General features: G+C 37.8%; 1 protein-coding gene across 2 annotated transcripts in view; it reads right to left on the bottom strand.

Moving 5' to 3' along the window:
• Positions 1-19,012, bottom strand: part of LOC128860599 (homeobox protein araucan-like) — a 175,099-nt gene that overhangs the window by 113,218 nt on the left and 42,869 nt on the right. For both annotated transcript variants that reach the window (XM_054098217.1, XM_054098216.1), the window contains exon 2: positions 16,807-17,397. In XM_054098217.1, the coding sequence (XP_053954192.1) occupies positions 16,807-17,397 (591 nt within the window). The remainder of the gene's footprint in view (positions 1-16,806; positions 17,398-19,012) is intronic.

The raw sequence follows: 19,012 nt of genomic DNA, 5'->3' as shown, positions 1-19,012 counted from the left end.
TGACAACTGTACGGTTGAATGTGTTGGTACTGATTGGGATGCTATCTGGTGGAAAAGTGCGTGGTAAATAACGGCATCAATGTTGTAAAAAATAAATAAAAAATTGCAAAGTTAAACGACACGCAATCTACCTGCAACATGCGACTAAAATTTAGCAAACTAAAAACAAAAACCTGTTTGTATCTACATGAATATACAAACGTGTATATATATAAAGGGTGATCCGATTGGAGTTACTTTTTCCAATAGGGTTTCTTTGATAGATCATGAGCGCCTACTGTTGACGACGGCAGTGTGACGCGGCTAAATTCCCTTTTAGCAAGCCCTGGTACAGTAAATACGACTTCGTTTTACTATTTAGAAAGGCTGAAAACTTTATTTAACGATCAATAAGTTTACAATTAATGAGTGAAAATATTATATGTGTCTTACAATTGTTTTTATGCGCTTCCATGCGCTTTTGTCAACGTCTAGAATGGAAAAGAAAGCTTGCTTCTCTTTGACAGCTGTTGATTGGCGAATGAGAAAAACAGAGAGGTGAGAAAATGCGAAATGGGTTGCCAAAGTAACCTTTCGCAACACCTACTGTCAAACTAAATACATAACTTTCTTCAGTATTCATTGGCACTTCGTCACGGAAAGAGGCGTACGCCTCAACCACGTTTACAAATCTTTCGATTGTATTGCGAAAATCGACGCTCTGTGAAAAGTGTTCTTCATTTACTTTTTCTTCACAATTTTGTTCAGCGATGAGGCCCATTTTTGGCTCAATAACAACGTCAATAAATACAATTGCCGTATTTGGGATAAGGGGCAACCCGAAGCCATTCAAGAACAGCCATTACATCCATAGAAACCACCGTTTGGTGTGGCCTATGGGTTGAAGGGATCATCAACCCACATTTTTTCAAATTGTAACAGTGCATGGCAAACGCTATCACGCTATGATAAACGACTTTTTTATACCGGAAATTAAAGCCAGTTGGTTACTTTGTTGGTTACTTGGTTTCAACAAGACGGCGCTACTTGCCCTACAGCTGGGGAAAAAATGGATTTACTGCGTCGTCATTTCGGTGAGCAATTTGTCTCTCGTCTCGGACCAGTGCACACCAAAATCGTGTGATATAACATCTTTGGACTTTTATGTGTGGGGGTATGTAAAGTCTTAATGCTATGTGGATAAGCTAGATTCGAGTGAGGCGTTGGAAGCCAACATTACTAAAGGTATTCACGAAATACCGACCGAGTTAGTGTTTACGGATGACCGAATTACGATGCAGTTGCGGGCAATATTTGAAATGGATTATCTTTACAAAATAAATGACATGAATAGATCCACACAATCGGAGAAAAAGAAAACAATCTTCAATTTCCTCTGTGAATTGCTTGCCCTATGGAAAAACAGAAAGTTAACCCTGGGCAAACCGCTGTTCGAGAGTCTCGAACAACTGTCTGGCTTAAACGTCAACAACCTAATAAGATTCTTAAGCTGCACTGACTGGATACAGTCATACTGTAAATAACTGTTAAACTACGGCGGCCGCCATAGCCGAATGGGTTGGTGCGTGACTATCATTCGCAATTCACAGAGAGAACGTCGGTTCGAGTCTCGGCGAAACCCCAAAATTAATAAAAACATTTTTCTAATAGCGGTCGCCCCTCGGCCGGCAATGGCAAGCCTCCGAGTGTATTTCTACCATGAAAAAGCTCGTCATAAAAAATAACTTCCGTTCGGAGTCGGCTTGAAACTGTATGTCCCTCCATTTCTAGAACAACATCAAGACGCACGCCACAAATGGGAGGAGGAGCTCGGCCAAACACCCAAACACGGTGTACGCGCCAATTGTATATAGATATACTATACTAGGGCGGGCCGATTTAAAGATCGCTCATTGCTCTGTGAAAATCGTATTCTTGGGATCAAAATAAGAAACTTTGCCGAAGGAACCATATCTCTAAAACGAATTCTGATGTCCCCCAATTTGGGTCGAACGAAAAATTCCACTTTGACCCATTTAGAGCGCTCCAATCGAGTCCATATGTATGACCGACCCTCACTAACTTTGGACGGCCGATCCACCCATGCCAGTGGCACACCCTCTGGAACTCCCCTGGGGGGTTCCCCATACAATCATTTCAAAATATCACCATTTTTGGCCTTTACATGAGAAAAGAAACTAAAAAGTTCGACCCAAATTGGGGGACATCAGAATTCATTTTAGAGGTATCGACCCGGCCTAATATATACCCTTTACAAGGTGGTGCAAAATCAATCGTCCTTTCGGAAAATATCTAATTTTTTGACACGGCGTTGTGAGCCAGACAGCTGCGGTACCAAAATGTTCATTATCTGTGATTTTCATCACTGAAAGTCATTTTGTATTTAGTATTTCCCTCACTAATCATTTTTTGTTTATTAAAAAAGTTATTTCAAAACAAATTTAGATCATACCGTCGCGGCACCTTGTATACATATAAAAATATAAAATTTTTCAAACGCAAAATTTATAAATTCATACTCTGCAATCCACGCTTGCTATGCATTAATGTAGAAAAAGTTTGTGCGCACGCAATGCAGTTTTAATTAATAACAAAAACCATCCAAGACGCAAAAAAATAAACCATCATTGCCAACACTGCCCATAGAAAATGTGAATAATAGTGGAAAATTGCAAATTTTCAATTCAATTAAAAAAATTGCTATCAACGTCTTGCCAACATTTACATACTTGAAGCCACAGTCTGCGGTAAATATGCTACGCAACTCTGGCCATAAAGACCAACCTTAACAGCTAATTTTCCACAAATCTGCACATTTTGCCATGGGGCTGTGCCATTCTAATGCGCAACAATCACTTTTACACGATAATCACGCAGCAAGCGAGTACATTTTTAATTTTATATTTCGAGTGTGTTCGCAGCTCTTTTTAAATACAGTCATTTGTTTGATTGCATACATACATTCATGCATACAAAGACATATACCTATATATATTCATACATACATACATGTATATAGAGTCCGCAATTGCCAGTTGTGATTGAAGCAATTCATTCTATTTCAGAACAATGCGCTTCAAATTGGTTTCTCACTCCTTCCTATTGTGGTTGCTATAAATATTTATTACGGCTTATATTTTTTTAGGTCTTTAAATATGATGAATAGCTATTAGGCATGCCATCTTGTTTGCCGTGAGTTGATTCTAAGACATTCACTTAAAATTGCAAATTGTACAAAAAGGTACAAAGCCAAGTGACATGGAACACTGCTGTGAGGCAACAAATGGCGCTGACGGGATATCTAGCAGTTAATAAATAAGACGTATGATAAAAACAGGTATGTGCGTGTGTATGTGTATGTAACTGTAGTGTCTGGCGTACCTTGTGTGAATAATAAAAATGATAGTGGGACACATACAGCCTTGATAAGTTTAGGCCGTGATTGTGTTTCAATATATGGAGTGCGCCTATTTCTTAATAACGAAGGGTGATTCAGGTTAAAGCTATAAATGATAGGAAAGATATTGCAGTAAAAATCGAATTTTATTTATCCTACCTTAGATGCCTAGTAATTTTTTCTAAAGCATACTACTGTAGCTATTACTATTATTATTAGATATTCCTCTGTCCGGCGTTAGGAATTGTTTCGCTTGTCGCTTACCGATAGAGTTACGCCAGTGTTCAACGAACTTCTCTACCTCCCACCTGCTGCGAGTTTCGTTGATGTGAAAGGTTTAAAAACAATTAGGGGCATGTTTGCCCCTTTTTTTGCTAGTTCTTCCGCTATATCGTTTACTTCGTGTCCTTCGCGTCCAGGACCCCAACCCAGTAATAACGTACCATTTTTGAGGTGATTGTAGTTGATTGACGGGCTTTCCAAACCGCCTGATAGCATAGTACTAAGTTCGCGTCTCACGTAAAAAACGTGGTCAAAATACATGCAAATTGCATTGCCGTGAAATACCCCTGAAATTTCGTGTGTAACTTATTTACACCAAATTAACCCGACTAGAAATTTTGGTAGGGCGGTGATTAGGCGCAAATAAGGCAGACCGCATTCCAAATTTGCGCCTCATAAGGCAGGCAAAAAAGGCCCAAGTCTCGAAAGGTATCGCCACACATCTGTCTCATTAGGCGCAGGTTCAAAAAACCGAACTTCGGTAATACTCCGGATGCCCTTCTACAAATCAGTTAGGGATTCCAATTTATGCCTAAGTGAGTCACCGCCACAGATTTTCGTGACCACAACCAAATTTGGCATTGTTCTGGCATGCCAATATTTGCCTTGCCTAACGTGGGCCTGGTAAGGCAATACTGAGGCGTACCTCAGTAAGGCCTGCCTAATTCGGGCCTAACTAATTCTTCGGCATGCCTCACTGTAATTCTAGTCGGGAAAGTGAATAACTAACAGTTCTTTTGCGAGTGAAGTGTCTGAGTTCGAATACTCCGAAGATGTGTCATTTTTAAGAGAAATATCTTCGAGTAGAGTATCAGTAAATCTTCTTAATATTATTTTGTGTCAATATGTAGGGTATGGGAATAAGATTCCGGCCTCCTAAAAGAGGTGTCGCTGCTGATACTAGATTTGTGTTCGCTGGAGATTTGTATGTGAGGTCATAGACATTCGTTTGAAGCGTAAAAGTCCTTTTTTATCTGACGTTAAAAATGTTTACGTTCGCCCCGAAAACACAGCATTTGTGCGAAGCCATGCTTCAGCTTCATGCTGAAACGTGTCGTATATTGATCAATATTTATGGTGATCACACTCCATCAAATACAACTTGTAACGAGTGGTTTCGACGCTTCCAAAGTGGAAATTTCGACGTGAGTGAAAAAGATCGCGAAAGGGCACGGAAAAAATTCGAAGATACTCAACTACAACAATTATTGGATAAAGACGCATGTCGAATGGTCGCAATGAGAATGGTCCAGAAAGCAAGTAAGCAGGTAACTGGGTGCCACACCAATTGAAGGAGGCATCCGAGGAGATATCGAGAGACATTTGGTGACGTGTGAGATGCTTCTTGAGCGGCAGAGAAGAAAAGATTTTCCACATCGCATTGTCACTGGCGATAAAAAATTTATCTACGAGTATTATGATAACCCTAAGCGTCGAAAATGTTGCAGCCTGTCAAGTGAACCAGGTCCATCCACAGGGGAAAAATATCCATGCTTCAAAGGTTAAGTTGTGCATCTGGTGGGATCAGAAGATCAGAAGGGTATCATCTATTATGAACTCCTTAAATCATCTGAAATCATCACTGGCGATCGTTACCGACAGCAGCTAATGCGTTTGGATTGAGCTCTCAAAGAAAAGCGGCCGCAATGAGACGGTAGATATGACAAACTGCCAGACTAATTTTGCTGCATTGGGAAATCTTGCCTCCCCCGCTGTATTCCCCAGACATTGCGGTCAGCCTTTATTGGAGAGCGATTCATTTCTTACGAGAGCATCGCAAACTGGCTCAAAGAATGGATCAAGTCAAAAGAACTCGAATTTTTCGTCAGAGGAATCCGCATGCCGCCTGAAAGATGGAGTAAAGTTGTAGCTTCCAATAGCACATACTTCACATAATTATATTACAAAGTTAAGCCTAACTAAAGTAAAAGGTAGAGCTCAATAATATAGAAAAGTCCGTCCATTTAAGTCACCAAGTGCACGTTCAGTAGGAGCGTTACGAGCATCATTTATATTGAGCTTATTTCGGTTGGAAGAAAGAGCGTTACAAATAATTCTTGGAGGTGTAAGAAAATTTATGTTTTGAAGAAGAAATGAGCACTGAATGTCACTCTTCATAACATTGAAAACGGACGAAAGAACAAGAATCGATGCCCTACTTTCCAATGGATTCAAGTGGATCAATAGCAAACAGGTTGTATAAGATGGAATAGAATCAGAAAATCTTCGTTCTACGTACATATTCAAGAGACACGTTTTGCATACTTTCTGTTCTGTCAATTAAAAAATTTGGTATGACATCCAAATAAATTATAACCAAGAGCGCTTGCGGAGCAATTTCAGGGCTGTACTCGTATAATTGAAATTTGGATCGTAAATTTTTAACTATTACGTCATACGAAGTCTAACACTGAATATGGTTTTGATATAATGAACTTAAAGTGGCTATCAAATGAAAAAAAAACTATCAAAAATTTCATCTGAATATTTTGCCTCTTTAATAGATTGAAGTACAATATTAGATATGCTCTAAGTGGGATGAGAAACATTAACGATTTCGGAAAAAGTGACATGATAGCATTTTTTGATGATTAAAGAAAGTCGTTAATGCTTTGATTGGTGTATGTAAATCTTGGTTACTATGTCTTATTCTTCAGTGCGCAGCGATTTTGAGGAGACAAATAGTTGAATACACTAATCACATTGATGGTGGGCTTCTCAACGAAATAAATGCGCTTCTACCAACACAATATTTTAATATTCTAAAATCGTACTCCACGGATCGTTTCTTCCGAATAAAATACGAAGACACATATTCCGAGCTTAAGGAAATTAAAACTGGCGCCCCACACGGCAGCGTGCTGCGGCCCATTCTCTATATTATTTTCACATGTGATTTGCATAATGACACAAATTGCTCCACAGCAACTTTTGCTGACGACACAGCCATCTTGTCGGTAGGAGAAACTCATATTGACTCAATTAAAAACTTTCAAATTTATTTAAATAAAATCTCAGAGTGGACCATTAAATGGCGCATAAAACTAAATGAAACAAAATCGGTTCATTTAGACTTCACACAGAAGAAAATCCAATATCTTCCACTATGTATACATATACGGCATGCAAATTCCGTATCACAACAACGCCAAATACTTAGGTACAACACTAGATACCAAGCATAGATGGAATGCTCATGTTAAAAAGAAAAAAGAATAGTTACAAATCAGATATAGAAATATGTATTGGCTTATGGGCAACCAATCAGTCTTATCCCTATACAATAAAATGCGTTTATAAATATAAGCAGGTGCTTAAACCAATTAGGACCTATGGGATCCAGCTATGGGGCTGCTCAAGCTCAACCAATATAAAATCTATTTCCAATATAAGGCTACATACGCTGATGACACCGCTATACTAGCTTCAAGTCCGTCCCCAATTGATGCAACCAATCTAGTTCAGATAGAACTAAACGAGATACAGACGTGGCTCGACCGATGGAAATTAAAAGTTAACACAAACAAATCTGTGCATGTTTTGTTTTCATTGAGACGGAAAGAATGCCCTTCACTCTATCTAAATGGTAATATAATTCCCAAACATGATACGGTCAAATACCTTGGCATACATTTGGACAAACGGCTAACCTGGAAATGCCATATTCAAGCAAAAAAAACCCAGTTAAAGATAAAAACAAACAAACTTTACTGGCTACTAGGACCAAAATCAACACTTAATCTAAATAACAAAATATTAATATATAAGGCTATACTAAAGCCAGTATGGACCTACGCAGTACAACTGTGGGGAACTGCTTGCAATTCTAACATAGAAATTCTGCAAAGATATCAGTCAAAAACTTTAAGGCTTATCACAAGTGCACCCTGGTTCGTCACAAATAAAGCCTTACATACTGATCTAAAAATTCCCTTTATAAAAGATGAAATTAAAAAAATTACCACAAAATATTTACAGAGATTAAGTTATCACGATAACCCGCTAGCAATTGCATTACTTGATGAAACTAATGAAATTAATAGACTTAAAAGACATCATATATTAGACATTCCATTCAGAACCTAATAGATAAATCTAATATTAAAATGTATTAAAATCTAACACATAAGTCTGAATATAAGTGTACATTAATCGTAGTATACATATATATCATTATTGACCTCAATGGAGCTCAATAATATAAGTAAAATTGTTAATAGTTAGATAATTTGCTTATTATTTTAAAAATAGATTGCAAATAAACGACAAACAAAAAAAAAAAAAAAAACAATATAAGGTACTACGATGCGCTGTTAATGCACCTTGGTATGCCCGCAACACCGATATCGAACACGACGTTGGCATCGAATCAGTTGCCACTTCGATCAACATAGACGCTAAGTCTCATATGGAAAGATTACGCCACCATATAAAGCCTCAGCCCTAATTGATCCCGGTAAATGGAAGGAAAGGCTGAAACGAAAAAAACCGCACCAACTCACGCAGTAGCCCACTTCTCGGCAAGCCTTGGGCAGAGCATTATTAAATTTAGTTGTATTGCACAAAATTAAATCCAAATTGTTCATTAGTTTATAATTCATTAAATGGAAAAAACAAAAAAAAACAAAAAAAAATAATAATTAATCACCGAAAGAATAAAGAATATCAGTTACCATTTTTGACCTGGCACAAATCGCTATACAGTTACGTCATTTAGTTTTACAGCTTCGGCTGATGGAAATGAGGTGTGTTTATTATAATTTTCACTTCGATAAGCTGAATTTTGCATTAATATTAAATCGCATTATAATTTCACCAATACGACAGAACAATGCAGTATGACGCAGAGCTTGCAAAACTGCTGAGGGATAGGAAAAGCGAAATGAATTCGGGCAAATCTGAGAATACCAAAGGTGTTCAGTACGCATACAAGGCAAAAGGAAAAATACGAGTATAAACGAATATGACACCCATTGAGTGAGACATTATTGGACAACAGAAACCAATCGCGCGATATAGAATTTGAATGGACGTGTAAGTAGACAAGCAAACGATGCATCAAATACACCTCAACCTAAAATAAATAAAAATAAATAATTGAAACATACCCTTCTGTTAGGTGTGTGGGCGAGCTCATCCTCCTATTTGTGGTGTGCGTTTTTTTTTTTTTGTTCCACAAATGGAGGGACCTACAATTTGAAGCCGACTACGAATGGCAAACGGTTTTTATGAGGAGTCTTTTCATGTCAGAAATTCCATCGGAGGCTTGGTTTTCCAAAGACTTACGTCGTTGTCCTTTAACTTGCCTTCCGGGCACTTTCTTTGCTGGAGCATCTGTAACGTCGTGGCCCAGCCAGTCCATTCACTGAATTTTGATGCGCTTAGAGTTGATACAGCTTGTGGTTCATTCGGCGGTAGTAGTTATCGCCAACACGGGAAACGGACCGAAGATTTACTGAAGTATCTTTCCCGCCAATACCCCAAGAGCGGCTGCATCAGTCTGCGACCCATGCTTTAGCGCCATAGAGTAGCATAGGCAAGATGAGCGTCTTGTAGAGTGTTTGTTTTGTGGGGAGAGAGAGGTCTCTGCTGCATATAATATTTGCTTTCTGAGATCATAGCAAGCGTGATTCGTCGGGGTTATCTCCAGGCTAAGGATGGTTCTGAGCAGCTTTCAAATATATGTTTGAGAGCCAGCTAATGTGAGAAGGTGCAGCAACCCAGGATATCTGAATGTGCGGCACCCAACACATAAAGATACTAACTCCAGTGAAAACCAACCATTAAAGCCTTGTAACTTAAAACTTCTATGTAAATTTTCAAGATCTTGCGATGGCCAAGGGAAATATAATCGGTGGTCAACAGTCTCAACTATCAATATATAGTTAAGAGATGCGTATTTTTTTCAAATTCAAAATTTTATATTATAACCAGCTGTATCCTAACTAAAACAAATTTAAGAAAAATAACTTTAAAAAAAAATCAGTACACAAATATTCAATTCATACTAAACCATTTTATTGATTTTGTTTATTTCGAAAAAATCGGTTGAGCGGGGCAGAAGTTGCTACTCTGCAGCGCCAGCTGGTGGCGAGTGGCAGCAATGAGCATATTCTACAAACCTTCTCCGTGGAAAAATACATATATATATGATACCAATTTTTATAATAATCGCTCCAGTAGCTTTTGAGTTCATCGAGGATAAACAGACAAACATTCATTTTTATATATAAAGAAGAAGAAAATAAGTTCAGTTCCTCTTCCTAGTGAAAGTTGTTAAGTTCTATTTCTTAACCGCTAAAAATTGCCTGATCACTGAAAAAAAATCCCTTTAAATCATAATCAGTAACGCTGATTACCAACAAACCATACACATACACATGCAGTTATATTTCCACATGTGTGAGTTTAAAGAATAATCTCTTGACAAACTTGAAACAAAACCGCAACAAAATATGTAGAATCTTATTACATTACAAAAACAATGGTGTAATTAACAATGAAACCAACAACAAAGCCAATATATGCTAAACTAATTGCAAACCTAATTTGTGACATTTACAATAATTGTTGTCATAACATGAGCACATTAACCCGGCGGACGGCATGACAAACCTACATACATACACACATACACATATTCATGCGAGCGAATAGAGATGCATATGCATAGTTAGAAAAGTGCCAAGCACTGACACTGACATGTGTAGAACTCAAAGGGGAGGAGGAAATAGCTGATAGGCATCGAAGCTCATCTACTCATTCGGCTTCATGCGGTTCAGTGATGAGTGGAAACCTGAGAAGCATAAAAAAGATGCAGCAGGCGTATTCAGAGGCAAAAGCGCAAAAAAGAAAACACATAAGACTTTATGTGTAAATAATACCAGCAAGAGAATAACAATTAAAACAACAACACTGCACTAAACAATAGCAATAACAATAATCGTCAAAGCTGAGCAACTGCAATACACTGCAAACACACGATGCTCTTAATACAAAAGGTGGAATGTAGACCTTGCAATGAAACTCACTGGTTAGGAACTGGTGCACATCTGATGGATTTATAACCATGCCTAGTTTGCATTACGTTGCTTTTATACCCAAACAAGTGGCGAATTTTGCAAGAGAATGTTGTACATACATATGTATATCCACCTGTTGAGTACGCCCTTTTGCTCCCCTTTTTTATCCCTCGGAACTTTTGCTAATCGAAAGTTCTTTTTATTATGATAGTCTTAAAAGTTTCACGTAAGCTTTGAAAAAGTAGTACGACTTGAGTTATATATTACATTTGTTTGGGTAGATCCACTATTTCCTCGTTAGATGCCTGTAATGGTCGATATCTCGTAAAGTATCGACCAAACAATTTAAAATTTATGATCTTTGTCAAGGTGACATTCCACACCAAAAAAAATGGTTTGCTGTTTTCTGTTCGATCCATTCAGTTGTGAGTTACAGGATGTTAACAATGGAACTCAACAGCTAATTACGTGCAAAAGTTTTACAAAAAATATATTAATAGATTTATTTTTCTCCCCTTTGGTCGAGTTCCTCCGACGACTCTGAACGGCAGATATTTTTTTATGAAGAGCTTTTTCGTGGCAGAAATACACTCGGAGGTTTGCCATTATCTATCGCAGGGCGACTGCTGTTAGAAAAAACTTCTTCCATCATTTTGCTGTTTCATGCACGAAGATTTAAAACTGCGCGCTTCCGAATGGTAGTGACGCACTAACCCTTTCGACTACGGTGTCCGCTTTCCTTGAATAAGAAATATATAGCCTCAAGAATATGTCATTAATCTTCTCATTAATAATCATAGGCCTTCCTTGCCGTGCCAAAAATCAAATTTTTCGCTGTACTTATTCAAGAGCTTTTATATTATATGTCTTACTCGAAAATTTCTAGCATTGTACGTACCAAGTACAGTTTCTCAATTTGTGTCCTTCAGGGTGTTAGTGAGATTAAGGACCTTGGCATTGTCTTAGATAATGAATTTTCTGTTAATAAAAATATAAATTAAATTACTTGAAAATCTTTCTGTATGTTGCGCTTTGTCAGACGGAAGAGCCACTATGTTCTCCGATCCTTAAACCATCATGTCACTCTGCACATCAGACGATCAGGTCTCATTTAGAATCTGCAGTTTTTATTTGGAGGCCATGTAGTCAACAGACTATCAATAGAGTCGAAAATGTGCAAAAAGTTGACCTTCAGTCTCTGAACTTCATTGATCCCATGCCATCAATTCTTATAAGTTTCGTCTCATTCTTATAAGTTTCCAGTCCTTAGAAATTCGTAGGTCTATGCTGCGTCTGTCCTTTACTCGCAATATCATTACTGGAGTCACCAATTGTCCCTACTTGCTGGAAAGGATTCAATTTAAAGTTGCCCAGCGATCTCTTAGGAATAACTAAGCTTTTTATTGGGGAAACTTTAAAACTGAGTATGCCAGTAATGGTCCCATTATACGCGCTGTACGTGAATCAAATTTCATTTATAATTACGTTGTCCCTGATTTTTTGCATTCAAGAGGTGTTTTTATAAATCTTTTGAAGTCTCTATTATAGTTGCTTTGAAATATATGTATGTAATGCGTTACATTAATAGCTTAATCTACTTGTATCTCATAGTCTGTAAGAATTGAAACTCATAGACTTAAATAAATAAATAAATGAACACAGGAGGAAACAGCGCCTCAGCAGTTGTATTCTTTTGTGCACGAGTTGGAAAAGAACACTTGCTTAAATGTTGATTAACATGCAAGGCAATAAATCAGCAGAATTGAATTCGTATAAAGCGAAGCGACTTGATGTGAGTTTAATTATGGCACTTATATGATTAATCAGGAAACAACTTTAACAATTTCGTCAGAATGTAATTTAGTTTTGCCCTCTGTTTGTTTTATTTTTTTGAATCGATGACGGTTTATATCATTACTGCACTAGCTAAGTTAAGCGAGTCGGAATGTTGTTTTGCAACTCGTCTAGAAGAGAATATAGCTAATATCAAAAGAGGCACGACTAAATAATTATCCAGCATGATAACCGTCTGCCAGATATCGCAAAAGGGGTGAAGACATATGTAGAGACACTGAAATGGAGGTCTTACGTCAACCGTTGAACTCTATAGATGTTACTCCTACCGATTAAGACTTGATTCGTTTGATTGTACATACACTGGTTGACCAGCATTTTTAATCCTATGAAGAAGTCAAAACATTTATTTATACATGGATGTGTCAAAAGAATCCTTGCTTTAGTAGTAATTGTTCGTTATTACCTTCGTATCGATAGTTTTACTTGGTTCTGATTTCGGGCCAAGGCATCGAGTTCTGAATAAGTATCGATCAAAAGGATGGCGTTTCGTATATATTTACTATTATTTAGAGCAGTGTTGTTGTTTTATTTGTTATTCTCTTGCTGGTATTATTTACATCTACTATGTTCATGTGTTTGAAGTATAGAGTACAAAATTTAGTTTATAAAATGCGATTTTTTTTTATTTTCAACATAAATTAATTTTTCATATAAAGCAGAAGAAACAATCATTCTCACTAACTGAAGTACAAAAAAACCCATTTTTCTAAATATTTGTCTGATTGGCGATTTTTTTCTGTATAATTATTATTTTTTTTTTGTATTATTTACTTGTAAGAAAACTCTTTCGCGAGGAAGAGAATATTTCTTCCTTTTATTACAAATTTTACACGCTGCAAGTTCAAATTTTTTCTAGGGCGAGAAATTCGGGGCATTGCTAAATCTCAGCTTTTCAAAAACAATTACACGAACAAATAACAAAAAATATAAAACTGCTTAGACATGATGACGAAATTTATGATGAATTATAGTTATAACGTTGCCAGATAACAGAGGCTGCGAAAAAGTATGGATAGCAAGTACTAAACTCAAAAAAAGCAACAAATATTAAAATTACTGGCTTGGAGGAATGAGTATCGTGTAACACATGAGCTGAAAATTTCCGGGCCTAACAAAGAAAACACTTTTTTTTTGTTCAAAATTAGCCTTATTCATCAAAGTAATGTCCATCAAGAACCACGCAATCATTCCAGCGCCGCTTTAACGATTTATCTTTTGCCTTAAAAATAGGCCTAAATTTCAGCGATAACCGATAAACTCTTCACACGAGCATTTTTTTTAACTCTGCGAGCTAAACCTGGTCAGTGGAAGCCAAATCTGGCGAATATGGTGAATGTGGAAGCAATTCGGAGTTGAATTCATGTAGTTTTGTCATTGTTTTGAATCATCAACAAGTTCTTGCGTTTAGTCAACGGTGAGCAAACGCGGCACCCCCTTTGAACAGAGATTTCGCAAAGTCAAATGCTCATGCAATATAAAGCCAATACGTTCTTTTGATATCTTTACGATGCCGCCTAAATCTAGCAACTTTACTTTACGATCATTCAAAACGATTTTGTGGGTTTTTTACGTTTTCTGGTGTTATCACTTCATTTGGACGTCCACTGCGTTGAGCATCAACGTTTGAAGTCAGCAAGCGATCGTTTATTGTTGTTGCTGATGGAGCGGAGTCCCCATAACACTTTTCAAACCATTTTTCCCATCAAGAAGCAGTGTAAAATTAAAACACGAAATTCTTCTTGATCCATTATTTTGAAGGAAGCAAACGTAGCGTCACTCTTAGCACAATAACTCACGAACTTATAAATAGAATATTATGAAATTTAACAGCTGCCTTCCTAAGGTTGGTTTAACTGAAAAAGGGGTGAATGCAATAAAACTAGTGACATCTATGTGTTACGCTTGGAACTTTTCAGCCCGTGTGTTATTTACTTGCAAGTACAGATGCCGAGGAATAACTACAAACTGCGCGAAAAATGGGAGGAAGTAGTAGCAAACGGCAAAAAGTACATCGAAACTGAAATAAAGTGTAACTTCTCCTAACGGACACCTCTATTAACCGGACAACTCGCTTGAGTGGACATATTTTTCTATACCAAATTTTATGTATCGGAAGAACTTACACTCTTTTGAGTGGACACCTCTCTTGGACGGACAGAAGCTGACTGGCACTCAGGGCACGCATCAGAGAGACTTCACTGCATACAAACACTTTTTACAGAAGGCCTTAGAAATGGCGAAAGGGAAGTTGTAAATCTATTTGCAATTTTTTAAAAGGCTATAAAATCCAATAATACAGTATTAAGATTATCTTACAATAATATTTAATAGAATAGTAAAAACCGAATTCCTTTCAGACTGGTTCAATTCTGAAGAGTAAATACCCAGTTCTGTTATAGGAATTAAATTCACTGGCTTATAGTTTCGCTGCATCGTATGAATGCTTGTTAGAGGAAAAGAAGTTGCAACTCGACTCAACGTTTAAATACAAGAACAATAATGGTAATAATGAAAGCAGTAATAACAACGTGAATGGCATAAAAGCTCTGTGAAGCAGAAACCTTCAACTTGCAACTAATATTCCGAATGCAAAGTTAAGTCGAGAGAGACAGCGAAACAGGAAAAAGAAACAAAATTAGTGGAAATGGGAAATGCGAAATGCAAATCCGCAAACCGCAGTCGAACAAGAAAAGTACACTAACAATAAGCCGAGTAAGCTGAAAGCATAAGAACATACATACATACAGACACACATACAAATGTATTTGTGTTTGTAGAGTATACGATTATATTTAACAAAAGCACAGCAAAACAACAACAAATATGTAAGTACCCGTAATAAAAACAAAAGCAAATAAAAATATAATATAATACAAACAAAATGACAGTGACATTTAGTTGGCTGTGCAGACATTTGCCCCAGAATGTGTCTGTGTGGCGTGCGGACAGTGGCGTTGGCGTTGGTGTTGGTGGTTGTTGTCGAGCGGTGGCGGTGGGCGCTAGAATTAGCCACAAATGCCCGCAAAACAACTAAACAAATGCACACAAAACACTTACAAGCTTATAAACGAAACAACAAAAAAAACGAAAACAAATATGGAAAACAAATTCGAAAGCGAAAATATATTATAATAAAAACAAATGCAATGCATGAAAATGTAGACAAGAAACTGCATGTAAATAGCAGATCTGAAAAGAGCGGAACTAAGTTCATTTCTATATCGTCGTGCATGCACATCCATTTAAAGCCAGCGACGAGAAAGTCACAAAATTACATTAAAACATCGGGAAAGCCATTCATGAATGTAAGTGTTTCAAGTCCAACCCGAAAGGTGGTACTAGCGTGCACGTTGCATACTAGCGGGTAGACTGCAGAGGTATGGCCAACAGCAGACCGTTAGCCGACTCCCAGCGACTTTGAAGAAATCAATCAATACTATTATTATTTTTACCATATTTGAAGAAAAATACTAGCGACTGAGGCTTTCGGTTAGGTTATGGTGGTAGTCAGTCTGTACAACCAACTCACTTAGACCTTACAGGTTTGCTGAAATAGCACTGTGCGACACGGGCACCTCTTTTATTTTTCTTCGTGGAACCATTGGACTTCTGCAGAAGTTGTTTAGACTAGGAAGAGGAAGAGACGATTCCGCATCTTTTGCGTCACTGTCCTGCTCTGCTCTATTCAGACGTAGACGCACCATTTTTGGTAGAAAACCCTTTTATGAATTGGAAGATCTCAGCTCTGTCGGAATCAAGGATCTTATAAAATTTTTGAAAAGTGCACACTGGTTTTAGGAGAGATAAGGGCAAGTTCCCCGTGTGGAATCACAATGTTCTCTGAGCCTGAGTGTGTCCCATAGTGGACAACCGCTTCAACCTAACCTAACCTAACGATTTTGCGGCTCTTATGAAGTGCAGGATTGGTGCCGTCTCCGCGCCAGATAGTTCCGTAAGAGAATTGAAAAAATATTTTCCAGGAAATCTGTTCGGATTTTAAATAAGGCTGGACAATTGCAAAAGAAGCGCTCAACTGTTTCATCCTTTTCCTCATCTCTACAACTTCTACAATAGTCATGGGAGAAAACTTCTGGTCTCAAGAAATGCCTGCCAAATAGCCAATGACCGCTTATAAAAGCCACCAACTTCGAGATATCCTCTCTAGAAAGGCTAAGCTTTCGACTTATTTATTAAATAATAAAGTAGTTATTTTTCATTATAGTAAATATTTTTCTTTATTTAGCTTACCAAACTCGAATAAAACGGACCACTGTCCACGCTAATAGTGGGATACGGATTCTGTTCGTTTGAGGGATATGGAGTGCCGTAGACGCCCACAGTTGGCGTTTGGGGGCCTGCTGATGCCGCCACTGCTGCCGCTGACTGCATACGTGCATAACTACTTAACGCCAAGCGGGTGGGATCGTATTGACATGAACAAACGGTTTGACCCGTCATCGGGTCTGTCATAACAGGACGCCCATTATCACAGCATGCCGCTGAAGAAGCAAGCGGGTGTTGTTGTGGCTGTGGTATACCCGCCATTGCACCAGCCGTCGGACACGTCGCATAGGGACCTAGCGAACTGCTGTCGATGCTGCCACTAGCACTACCGCTGCTACCTGCCGCACTCGGTGTTCCATGGTTGGACGGCTGAGATGCTGGATCGGGTGTTAGTGTACCGCTATGCTGATCAGCACCACCAGCACTGCTGACGTTGCTGTCGGGCCCATTGGATGGTGGACTGATCGAGGCAGGTGGGTGAGCAGGAGTTTTAGCGGTTACCGATGATTGTGAAATTGGATGTAGAGTCGAAAGAGCACCGCCAGCTGAGAGGTACTGAAAAGAGATATGGCTTTAGAAATACATATTTACTTATTGAAACAAATACAGAGTTAAAAACTTATGAAATGCATTGAAGCATAAAATTACATCTACTTGGGTTCAAGAGTAGGTATGTATTAACGTTAAAAGACATAGAAATTGAACAGTACAGATTTTTGATAAATTTCACAGTAATGACGAAGTATATTATATTATATTATATTAAAAACACCCTGGAGCTCATCTACCAGGCCATAAAAAAATTAAAAAAAAAAACGAAGTGAAGGAAGCAATAAATAGCTTAAAACCCAGAGCCCCCCCAATATGATCTCATCATTAGAGAAGTGCTCAAGCAACTCCCAGCAGGAAGAATGTAATGTTGTGAGGAGAATCCTGTATCCTTGACCAATGCGGCAATAAAAATGTTGCGGGGAGAGTCCTGTATCCAGTCCTTGCCCAATAATGAAATTCGTTGCTTCAATTTCAAAATTACAATTTTTCTCAAGCATTTTATTGTCCAAAAGATTCTCTTTATATACATATTTCTTTGCAATCAAAGCCTACTGATTTTTACAGAAAATTATAACAAATAACAAGAGTTGAAAAACCTTAAAGTGTTTATACAAAGACATATTTCACAAAAGCGGCAAATTCTATGTATGTATGTAGGAGAACTAAGGACTTATTTTAATCCAATACTTAGTTGGACTCAACAGAATATCTTTCCTTACGCATATATGTATATAATGCCTCAATATTAACTGGTTTCTACCCAATAGAAAGATACACTAATAAATATTATCCTTAAACCCGGAAAAAGCGCCGAAAAAATGGAATCTTATTGATCTGAAAGCACAATTTCTCAAAAGAATGATGCACATAATTCAAGACCGAAAATTAATCCCTAATCACTAATTCGGCTCCAGAAAAGCTTATGGTAGCATCGCACAAGTACATAGATTCGTAAATAATATTTACAAAGCATTTGAACAGAAGAAATATTGCACAGCTGCATTTCTCGACATATCTCAGGCCTTCGACCGTGTCTGGTATGATGGTTTACTCTATAAAGTAAAGGCTACTTTAGCCACAAATTATTATATCTTTATCAAATTCTACCAAAAAAGTCGGCTATTTTTTGTAAAATAAAATGAAAAACAATCTCGGCTCTTCGAAAGTTTAGCTGGTGTACCCCAACGTAGTATTATGGGCCCCATCTTATACTTGCTTTACACTCACGATCTACCAGTTACTGAAGAAACTAACGTCGGAGCCTTTGCAGATGACCCCACGTTACTCTCAATTGACTCCCTCCCTGATCTGCCTTCTCTTAAACTCCTAAAAGGACTATATCAAATAACTTAATGGCTCAGAGTCTAGAAAATAAAATCAAATGAGACGAAATCTGTTCAAGTTACCTTCACACTCAAGCGAAATATTTGCTCCCCTGTTAAACTCAATAACACACTCATACCCCAAAGTATATATATACTATTTGTGGTATGCGTCTTGATGTTGTTCTACAAATGGAGGGACCTACAGCTTCAAACCGACTCCGAACGGCAGATATTTTTATGATGAGCTTTTTCATGTCAGAAACACACTCGCAGGTTTGCCATTGCCTGCCGAG

This window comes from Anastrepha ludens, chromosome 4 (assembly GCF_028408465.1).
Source record: "Anastrepha ludens isolate Willacy chromosome 4, idAnaLude1.1, whole genome shotgun sequence".
NCBI classification, from domain to species: domain Eukaryota; kingdom Metazoa; phylum Arthropoda; class Insecta; order Diptera; family Tephritidae; genus Anastrepha; species Anastrepha ludens.
This window is presented reverse-complemented; position numbering and strand designations above follow the sequence as displayed.